The 9730-nt window shown below is 43.1% G+C and overlaps 2 protein-coding genes and 2 non-coding genes across 7 annotated transcripts; all 4 read right to left on the reverse strand.

Annotated features, from left to right (window-relative positions):
- Positions 1 to 1317: 1317 nt before the first annotated feature.
- LOC138410006 (small nucleolar RNA SNORA62/SNORA6 family) lies at positions 1318 to 1457 on the reverse strand. The gene has a single exon (XR_011242802.1). It is a non-coding gene; the product is annotated as a small nucleolar RNA SNORA62/SNORA6 family (small nucleolar RNA).
- A 229-nt stretch (positions 1458 to 1686) lies between these two features.
- rpsa (ribosomal protein SA) lies at positions 1687 to 4603 on the reverse strand. Of its 3 annotated transcripts, none has more exons than XM_020111953.2 (8): positions 4464 to 4603; positions 3482 to 3653; positions 3288 to 3406; positions 2782 to 3027; positions 2336 to 2464; positions 2091 to 2250; positions 1912 to 1971; positions 1687 to 1822 (listed from the first exon to the last, which is right to left on the reverse strand). In XM_020111953.2, the coding sequence occupies exons 2-8, from the start codon at positions 3612 to 3614 to the stop codon at positions 1728 to 1730; spliced, it is 942 nt and encodes a 313-aa protein (XP_019967512.1). In that variant the 5' UTR covers positions 3615 to 3653; positions 4464 to 4603; the 3' UTR covers positions 1687 to 1727. The 3 variants fall into 3 exon arrangements, with proteins under 3 accessions (XP_019967512.1, XP_019967511.1, XP_069381005.1); XM_020111952.2 differs by having other exon boundaries at positions 1912 to 1974; XM_069524904.1 differs by having other exon boundaries at positions 1912 to 1974; positions 3482 to 3708; positions 4369 to 4507.
- LOC138410005 (small nucleolar RNA SNORA62/SNORA6 family) lies at positions 3106 to 3245 on the reverse strand. Its single transcript, XR_011242800.1, has one exon. It is a non-coding gene; the product is annotated as a small nucleolar RNA SNORA62/SNORA6 family (small nucleolar RNA).
- A 1264-nt stretch (positions 4604 to 5867) lies between the features above and the next one.
- On the reverse strand, positions 5868 to 8945 carry LOC109646229 (mitochondrial glycine transporter A-like). Of its 2 annotated transcripts, XR_011241034.1 has the most exons (9): positions 8794 to 8945; positions 8435 to 8532; positions 8046 to 8170; positions 7745 to 7829; positions 7449 to 7628; positions 7151 to 7319; positions 6913 to 7073; positions 5953 to 6815; positions 5868 to 5909 (listed from the first exon to the last, which is right to left on the reverse strand). XR_011241034.1 is itself a non-coding variant. In XM_069524905.1 (8 exons), exons 2-8 carry the CDS (start codon positions 8447 to 8449, stop codon positions 6693 to 6695), a joined length of 858 nt encoding a protein of 285 aa, XP_069381006.1. In that variant the 5' UTR covers positions 8450 to 8532; positions 8794 to 8945; the 3' UTR covers positions 5868 to 6692. The 2 variants fall into 2 exon arrangements, 1 of the variants encoding a protein (XP_069381006.1); XM_069524905.1 differs by having other exon boundaries at positions 5868 to 6815.
- Between the last annotated feature and the right edge of the window lie 785 nt (positions 8946 to 9730).

The raw sequence follows: 9730 nt of genomic DNA on the forward strand, positions 1-9730 counted from the left end.
TCTTTACTCTTTTATTTTTTGTCTAATTCATCTGGTTTAACTTTATCTTTACTCTTTTATTTTTTGTCTAATTCATCTGGTTTAACTTTATCTTTACTCTTTTACTTTTTGTCTAATTCATCTGGTTTAACTTTATCTTTACTCTTTTATTTTTTGTCTAATTCATCTGGTTTAACTTTATCTTTACTCTTTTACTTTTTGTCTAATTATCTGGTTTAACTTTATCTTTACTCTTTTATTTTTTGTCTAATCATCTGGTTTAACTTTATCTTTACTCTTTCTCCTTCATTGTTCATGCTTGTTGATTATCTTGCTGTTGCAATGCTGTTAATTTCTTGGGACAATAAAGAAATTCTGATTCTGATTTTATTACTTCACACGTTCTCTTGTTAGATTTATTCCACCTGTGCTGCTGTAACGAGTTAAATTTCCCAGTGTGGGATCAGTAAAGTTTGTCTTGTCTAATTTTATCTTCATCTTTTTCTATTTTATCGCCTTTTTATTCAATTAAATTTCGAGGAGACGTGGAGCTGTGGAAATAGAATTCAATTTAAAAAGATTTCTGACCAGTGGAGGGTATTTTGCTTTCTGTTCTTCTATGAATGGATATAAGCAACATCTTGCTGATATCTTGCTTATATTAGTTGACAGGTCTCAACTAATGTTGAATATATATGTATGTATATATAATATGTATATATATATAGAGCTGCAGTTACAGGAAGTCCCCCTTCAGTGGTTAGTTGAGACCCTTCAGTCTTTTCATGTGTTGACTTGTGAGTGAGTTTTCTACTGAGATTATGAAGTGGAAAATTACTTGATGAGTTTATGCTACAGCATCAGAATCTTGTTTTTTGTTAAAATGAATTTTGACCTTCAGTTATATACTTTCATATAACTCCCCATCCTCTTTGTTCATTCCCTCATATGCAAACTGTGGCTGATGTGTTTAGTAAATCTGCTGTAATTATGTTTAACTACATGTTCATATATGTGATGTCCAGACTTGAGGAATTACACTGGATTTTACACTTGAGAAGTTTGATATCAAGTAATTTCCCATTCCATCTAATGTGCAATCGTGTATTACAGTTTAACATTACTTCAGTTTATATATCTTAACTTCTGCTACTTTTATTGGGGTTTATCTTTTGCCTCTATGAAATATAAATTGAACAATTTCCTCACAGTTCAGTAAATTTTAAATGAAACAACCAAAATCAGTCAGAGAGTACAGTTTTTATTGTTGGCAAAGTCATTGACTTAAGACCAGTCAGCGGGGGCACCACCCCAGTGTGAAGCCAGTTCAACAGTTTGAACTGTGGCTCAGGTCACTATCAAACCCCAATCATCGGACTGCAGTCCTAATGGTGTTAGCGAAAACCCGGCCAGCTTACTATTGCACACATCCGACACCTGAACACCGACATCAGTGCCAGGCTTTAAAAGTGCGCGTATTTCAGTCAATGTACAGAATTTCTGTAAGTGTTGGACATTACCTGTCCAGTGTTCCTGGAGGAGATGACACACACATCAGCTGGGTTCTCAATGGCAACAATCAGTTTTTATGTCTTAACTTGTGCTACTTTTATTGGTGTTGATCTTTTGCCTCTATAATGCTCATTTAATGCTGTGAGGAATTCCTGACATTCAGTAGATTTTAAATGAAACAACCAAAAACAGTCGGAGAGTAAACAACAGTTTTTATTGTTGCCAAAGTCATTGACTTAAGACCAGTCAGCGGGGGCACCACCCCAGTCTGAAGCCTGGGCAGTGGGAGCTGTGGACCAATCCTCAGTGGCAGGCTGGTTGCTCCAGTCCTCTGTGGGAGAGAACACAAGTTTAGCATTCAAGAAGTTTTTACTTCCATTCAAAAGAATTGATGTTGACATAATTTAAGATTTCACTTACGCTCAGCTGGGAAGGGTTCAGCGGGCTTAACGGGTGCAGCGGCAGCCGCAGCAGTTGTTGCTGCTAGAGAGCAAAGAAAAGTTTTAATGATGCGTTCAGTGCCACGTTACAGAGACCAGCCAAGTGCTACATTACAAAGTTTAGATAAGAGTCGTTCAAAAGAAAACAAGTGATCTTACGTGCTGGGAACTGCTGGATGGGCACAGATGGCACAGCAACGCCCTCAGACCAGTCAGCGACTTCAGGCTGAGTGAACTCAGCAGCAGGGGCGCTCCATTCTCCCTGGAACTCCTCCTTACCAACAGCCTTCTCAGCTGCGGCCTGCTCCTCCTTCTCGATCTGCATAGAAAATATGGGGCGTTAGAGATATCAGACACATGACACTTACACACTGCAACATCAAGCTGCTGTAACTTTGTCTCACCTCTTCAGGGTCTCTGTAGAAGTACAGATCAGGCATGACCTCCCATGGGTGCTCCCTGGAGATGGTTCCCCTCATCCTGAGAACCTCCCTGGCCAACATCCACCACATCAGACCCACAGAGTGGTGACCCTGTAACACAAGTGCACTTTAGTCATGAATAACCATAGATGAAGAAACCCAGCAGCCACCATTGCAGTACATCTTAGTCATTTAATATTCACCAAGTACATAAATGTACAATAGTAAAGTTTCTGTGGCAAGATCTCTAACCAAAACTCTCCAAGTGGTTCGGAAAGGAGTGGTCAGAGTTCAAGCATATTATTTTAGCACACGTCCTACACCCCGCACTGCACAGACAGGACAGTACCGGGCTCTAACGGTGTGCAAAGTGTGTAAGTGTGTAAGTGTGTGGATTCACCAGGAAGTCAGGAGTGAGTGGTTCTCACCTTGTTGTTACAGGGGATGGAGATATCCACGTATCTCAGTGGGGAGTCTGTGTTACACAGGGCAATGGTGGGAATGTTGACGTAAGAAGCCTCAGTCAGTGGCTGATGGTCAGCACGAGGGTCTGTCACGATCAGGAGGCGGGGCTCCCTGAAAGCTGCCTGGATCTGATTGGTGAAGGTACCAGGGGTGAAACGACCGTGGAAGGTGGTGGCGCCGGTGGCAGAGGCGAACTTCAGCACAGCTCTCTGAAGTGGGAAGAGAAACAGAGGTTATATTCAAAATCTCAGCTAAATCCCAACAATTACTTTATCTTCAACAGTTTGAACTGTGGCTCAGGTCACTATCAAACCCCAATCATTGGACTGTAGTCCTAATGGTGTTAGCGAAAACCCGGCCAGCTTACTATTGCACACATCCGACACCTGAACACCGACATCAGTGCCAGGCTTTAAAAGTGCGCGTATTTCAGTCAATGTACAGAATTTCCGTAAGTGTTGGACATTACCTGTCCAGTGTTCCTGGAGGAGATGACGCACACGTCAGCTGGGTTCTCAATGGCAACAATGGCCCTGGCCGCCAGCAGCAGCTTCTCCCAGGTCTTCTTCAGGTTTATGATGTACACACCTGGGGATTAAAGCACTGACATAAGACTTCATGTGCATTTCATGCAGTGACCTACATCACAGTGAGAGGTCTCACCGTCGCTTTTTCTCTTGTAGACGTACTGCTCCATCTGGAAGTCCAAGTTGGTTCCTCCCAGGTGGGTTCCTGCCGCCAGGAACTTCAGCACATCCTCCTCCTTCATTTGAAGGACATCTAGACCTCCGGACATCGTGACCACTTTCCCTGCGTTACGAGTTTATTGGGAGAGCTGGGAAAGGAAAGACAGTGGATTAGTGTCAGAATATAAACTTCACGTTTTTCACCTACGATGATTTATCATTAAACCATCAACTGTTGAGACAATTTTGGAAGTTTGCAGCAGACAAATTGAGAAATCCAGGTTCATCACTTTGTTCGGTACCCTGGAAACAGCACGTTTCTACATTTACACGTGTTGTGACTTCTTAATATGTTTTCTGAATTTGTAGTGTATCTCTCTCGACCACCGTGATATATGAATGAAGCAACTGCACATATTCTTCAGGACCATGAGGTTCAACTCAAGCTCAAAGACGGTGACTAATCAGGTCTTTCAATACCAGTTTAAATAGACTCATGGCAGAAAAAGTTATTAAAGAAAGTTTAATCACTTTCTGATGAGGATCAGTTTTTAAAAAAGTCCCCGGCTGAGTAAAGAGCTGCTACTACAGGCGTCCAGTTACTGAATGACCCGCTAACACATCGCAGATTCCACATTAACACATCTAATATATTTCACATATAAAAAAACTGCTTAGTAAAGTTTTTTAAATGGAGATAAAATATGAATTCACAGCTTCATGAGTATTTATCGTCAGGCACGAGGAGGGGCAGCAGCGGGAGGAGCGCGTGTCAGCAGCTAGCGTGTTAGCACGGATGTTAGCATCGTCTTCTAAACGATATTTAGACTCTTTAAAGAAACAACATGGCGGATTTATAACCACCCGGCGTGAGTTAATGCACCGACTCATCATCACACCAAGTCTCCGTGGTGACTTCACGGGTTTAACGGTGAAATATAACGAGTGAAAGAACTCACCACGAAACAACGCCGTTGGAGATCTGACCACACGGTGAAAAGAGGGCGCCGGGAGGAAATGACGTCGTATTTATAGTACGTTTCCCGGTGTGTGATTGGTCGGTTAGCGGGAAGCGGAGATGACGTAGATCTGCGACGTGGCCGCCGGATGGTGCTGTTTCCCGCGCGCTGTTACAGAGCTCAACAGTTTGATTGATTGATTTTGATGAGTTCTTTCTTTAAACACGAAGATCTCAGGGTTTCATCTTCAATCAGGAAATTATGAGAAAGTCTTACAGGATTTTATTTTCCGGTTTCCATCAAAACAAAACCAACTGATTTTGCTGAACACAAATATTGTTTCAGAAAAGAGACCGATTCACAATTCACTAATACGTTTATCTGAAAAGTTTTGCTGACACAACACAACCTCATGTCCATATTCTGTGTTTTTTATTTATTTATTATGGATTATTTAAAAGTCAAGCCCCATATCCACAGATGGGAGAACGAAGATATTTAGAAAATCTCTTCAAATACACAACTGACCAAAATGCCCTGAAACTTCTTTTTTAAACTGAACTTGTTAAAGCTGCTTGAATGAGATCCTATATTATTTATGTATTTATTTCCCTTTGTTGTGTTATGACAAAGTGTTATAAACTCTGTATCAACACCAGTGCAATGTTTAAAATGTTGAAATAAACCTTTAATTGTTTTAATCATTGTTTCCGAAAAACATTTGATTAACAGTCAGAGGTAGATTTACCAGAAGCTATGAGATTATTAAATCATGCAATATAATTCTGTATAGTCTCAACTGTGTTAAATGTGTTTAATTCGACCGAGTCTAGGAGAAGAACTACACTACCCACAATCCTCAGGTGTAGTGGCGACGTCTCTGATTGGTGGAGCCCCAAAGGTGGGCGATCCCAGTCTACAGCGGTAACCAGAGGTCAGTTGTGTAAATCCCATATTAAGACAAAGCAGAAGATGGAAAGACCATATTAAGACTCAGCTGAGACTCCTCAGGGAAAACGACCTGTGGTGCAACTTTATTTGTTCGAGATAAAGAGTTCCAGGCACAGAGATCATCCTGTTTACACAATTACACAACGAGAAGATAAATCATTTCAATGGAACCTGTATGTCCAGACTCTTGTGTATGATATAAACTGATCAAACATGTTGTCAGGCGGTCGGTGTGCACCACTGTGTGTTTGTTTTCAGTTTTTATATTTGCATTGTGTAACACTTGACACCTTCGTGACTGAACAGTCTCACAATATGTGGCTGCAATACTCTGGGTTTGGGTGAAAGTCAAGGACGGTCGAGGCGCCGGTCGTTACAAATAAGGACCGAGAAGAGGAGCTGACGTGTTCTGGGAAAGTTGGAGGTTAAAGAACAGGATGAAGGAAATAAAAAAACTGTCATAGTTAATTTATTAGTTTAGCAAACAATGATTTTCTGTAAGTTTCTCGTCATCAAACAATAATTAACTTTTTCCAGCAGATCGACTCCAGAAATACTTTCATTTCTCACTGTAGCCTGCCCCTCCTCCACTCCTTGTTCTTATTTACTATTTGATGCCAGGTCACCACTCCCCCCTGACGGAGTCCAGTTTGTTTTAAAGATGAAATACTTTATACCAGAGCAAAAACAAAACTTTAATGTCATTTAAGGCAGGTTAGAAGCACATATTAAAATATAAGAACATAAATAGCACTGTGTTATTAGAAAGGCTTTTAAGAGTCTCTCCAGGTGCTGGGCTGTGCCATGAAAGAACGGCAGAGGTCAAAGTGCATCGCAGACGTCTGAGCTGAATCTGGGACAGTGTCCAGATCACTGAAGTCTTTTTGAAATCATATCTGAATTTTTTTTTTTTTTAAAACAGATAGAGGAATGTCCCACTGTGTTTCCAAAACTTAAAGACAGAGTCCAAACGCTCCCTGAGATTAAAAACTTGTTGTGTGGTTCGGAACATTTTTAGTGTCAGTATTAGTTTCTGTACAGGGAAGAAGTTGGATTCTTGAACTTCAGCCTCAACCCAGTGACACACTTGATAGTGAAATCTCTCCAGACGTGCACGTCACTCATTCAGACGAGTCTGTGCTCAAGAGTCAGCATCTCCATAAAATATTTTTTTACTGTGAGCGACAGCAGCAGTTCCTTCCTCTTCACACATTCACCCTCTTCATACAGTGACTTGACTTGAATCTCCATTTTCTTTTCACTCATCAACGTTCCCCTTCAGGACTTCAGTCCGACGTTGGCCATCATCTTCTCGTACACTGTCCACGCCATGGCGGCCATCATGGTCCTCCTTAGCGACCGAGGAACTGCTCCCCTGAAGAAGCCCCGGACGCCATGTTCCTTAAAGAACGGACAGAGACGGAGGTCAGACCTTTAAATGAATCATGCAGCTACGTGCCGTTCAGACTAACAAGCAACAGAGGAGGGACACAGTTACCATGTAGATGCATCTGACAGCCTCTGCCGTCCTCAGCTGTGGGTTCACTTGCACCTGTGTTTTGACCACGTCGGCGGGTTGAGTGATCAGAGAGGCCAACACGCCCGCCAGGATCCCACAGCCGAAGTTCGCGAGGGGGGCCGACGGAGACGTGCTGATTTCTTGAAGGAATAGAGCTTGTGTCACAATATTAAATGTAAATGTTAAAAGTCATATTTCTCTCTGAGACTGGACGTACCTGTCGGCAGCGAGGCCTTGGCCTGGCTGTAGAACATGACGTAGATACCAGAGAAGGGAACGTCTCTGAGGAGAGTCGCCATGAGGCCAGAGAACAGAGAGGCAGGACCCTCCGTCTGACACACGCTGCGCAGAGCCCCGACCACACTCCTGTACCCGTACCTGCCGCACTGAGACAGACGGCGAAGCCATTCAGTCACAAGCAGGACCAGCTTTCCCACATCGTTACAAACGGATTCGTTAGCGATGGAAGAGTGTTTAGAGTACAGTCGTACACACACATACGTCCACCAGCTTACCTCAAAGCGTGTCTTGATGACAGTGACCGGCAGCATGAAGACCCCCGCCACCGCCCGGGCCCCGCCTCCCAGCAGCATGGCCTCCATGGGCCCTAGGCTGCCGTTCTGGAGGAAGTGCTGCTTCAGAGAGTAGAAGGTGCTGAAGTAGATCCCCACACCCGGGATGGTCCGAACGAAGGACTGGAGGATCACATGCAGGAGAGAGCAGAGCGAGGGGAGGAGGGAAATCAACCACATGTTTTCATTGTGCGAGTGAGAAGGAGAACATGTGTAGTTCAGGAGCAGCAGGATCTAACCGGTGAAACTCCTTTCCACAGTCCCAGCAGCCTCTCTGTCCGCACCACGCTCAGAAGCACCGTCACCATCCCGACTCTGCCCGACCTGGAGGAGGAACATTCAGACGAACGGACATGAAGACGATCAAAGGTAAAATAATGGATTCTGCTTGCATGTGGAACCCGTGTGCTGCAGCCGTGACATGACATGTTCCTCCAGTCAATAAAGCAGGGTTTAGAGGTCAAGTGATGTAAGCCAGTGTTACTGATAAGTGTGTGTGTGTGTGTGTGTGTGTAAGTGTGTCAGTGTACGCTGACTCACCCAGGCTGCACGCCGCTCTGCAGCGTCTGCAGACGGGTCTTGACCAGGTCCAGAGGCTGGAACAGCAGCGTGGAGCAGGTCCCGCTGAGGGAGCCGCACATGAAGGCTTTGATGGCCGGGTGAGCCTGAGGAGGGCAGGGGACAAGGAGAGAGGAAACATGAAGGATCCTACACTTCCAGTCTGAATGTGCGAGGTAAAGATTACGTCAGGATGTCAGTTATGTAATCTCCGTCCAGTTCCACCTGCGGCGGACCAGAGCGACGATGAGGACACGTACAACATAAGAGCAGTGATACACACAAACATATTCACACGCTGCCCGTTGTACAACACGTACTGTTAAAGTCCATAACATTACACAAGTGAATACTCTGACTGTAAAACTCACCAGGGAAAGCTCCATGCTTCTTCAGGACGAGGCTCAGTTCGATCCGACGCTGTCTGTCTGTTACTCTGCTGCTCACTGACGGGGAGAACGTGCACAGTCTGTCACACACACACACACACACACACACACACACACACACACTTAATATAGATCACCAGACTGAAACTGTGCTTCTTATTTGCGACCACCTGACGAACACACAGCTCCTCATCAGCCAACAACTCATCCTGCTCAGTGTTAACACTGATCATCTGTCTGTTGTCCTGAGTTTCACGTGAGTGTGAACATGTGAGCAACTAATGTAACGTGTGTGTGTGTGTGTGCGTGTGTGTGTGTGTGTGTGTGTGTGTGTGTCTCACCTGGTTGTTGTGTTTTCTCTCCGTCATTAGTTCAGATGAGTAAAAGTCCAGACTGAATCTCAAACAGCTGACACACACACACAGACACAGACACACACACTTCCTGCTGTTCGTCCTTTTCACCGGTAACTTCAACCGGCCGCTTCCTGGTTAGTGACGACACAGCCCCGCCCACAAACGGCCCTGATTGGTCGACCAGCGCTCTGACCGTGACGTCAATAATTCAGGAAATACTTTTGAATATACAGTGTGAAGTACTTTCTTTATCAACAGTCTATGTGAAGTACTTTATTAACAGTCTGTGTGAAGTACTTTCTTTATTAACAGTCTATGTGAAGTACTTTATTAACAGTCTGTGTGAAGTACTTTTTAAATACATAGTATTTAAAAATGTACAGTCTTTGGTGAATACTTTTAACATATACAATCTGCGGGAACTACTTTTTATTAACAGTCTACATTTAGTACATGACATATCGTGTAGCCAGCGCAAGTTAGTTTCTAATTTAATGTAAATAATTTATAAAGGAACATTTAAAAAGCAAAAGCCGTCCCTTTTCAAACATAATCATATATATATATATTTTTTTATTATTATTGCATCACCACTATTGAAGATTGAATGTGTGAGCAGCATCTTCATGTTGTGGCTCGTCGAGGTGAAGAAATTTAAAATGATTTACACTCTGTTGTATGGTTCATTTCCAGGATATTAACGTATTTTAAAGCTCATTTTAAAACAAATGTATGACCACTATTAAAAAAGCAACGATAGATGTGAAATAGTGGAGTAAAAGTACTTTTGTACGTGTACTTACTGCATTAAAGAAAACCAGGGAAACACAAATGTAGTTATACATAAAAAATACTTACAAACACTTCCTTCAAGTCAGAGTCATCATATGAATAAGTTGAGTTCAGAGCAGAAACATGACAA

The sequence above is a fragment of the Paralichthys olivaceus genome, chromosome 5, assembly GCF_024713975.1.
Source record: "Paralichthys olivaceus isolate ysfri-2021 chromosome 5, ASM2471397v2, whole genome shotgun sequence".
Lineage (NCBI taxonomy): Eukaryota > Metazoa > Chordata > Actinopteri > Pleuronectiformes > Paralichthyidae > Paralichthys > Paralichthys olivaceus.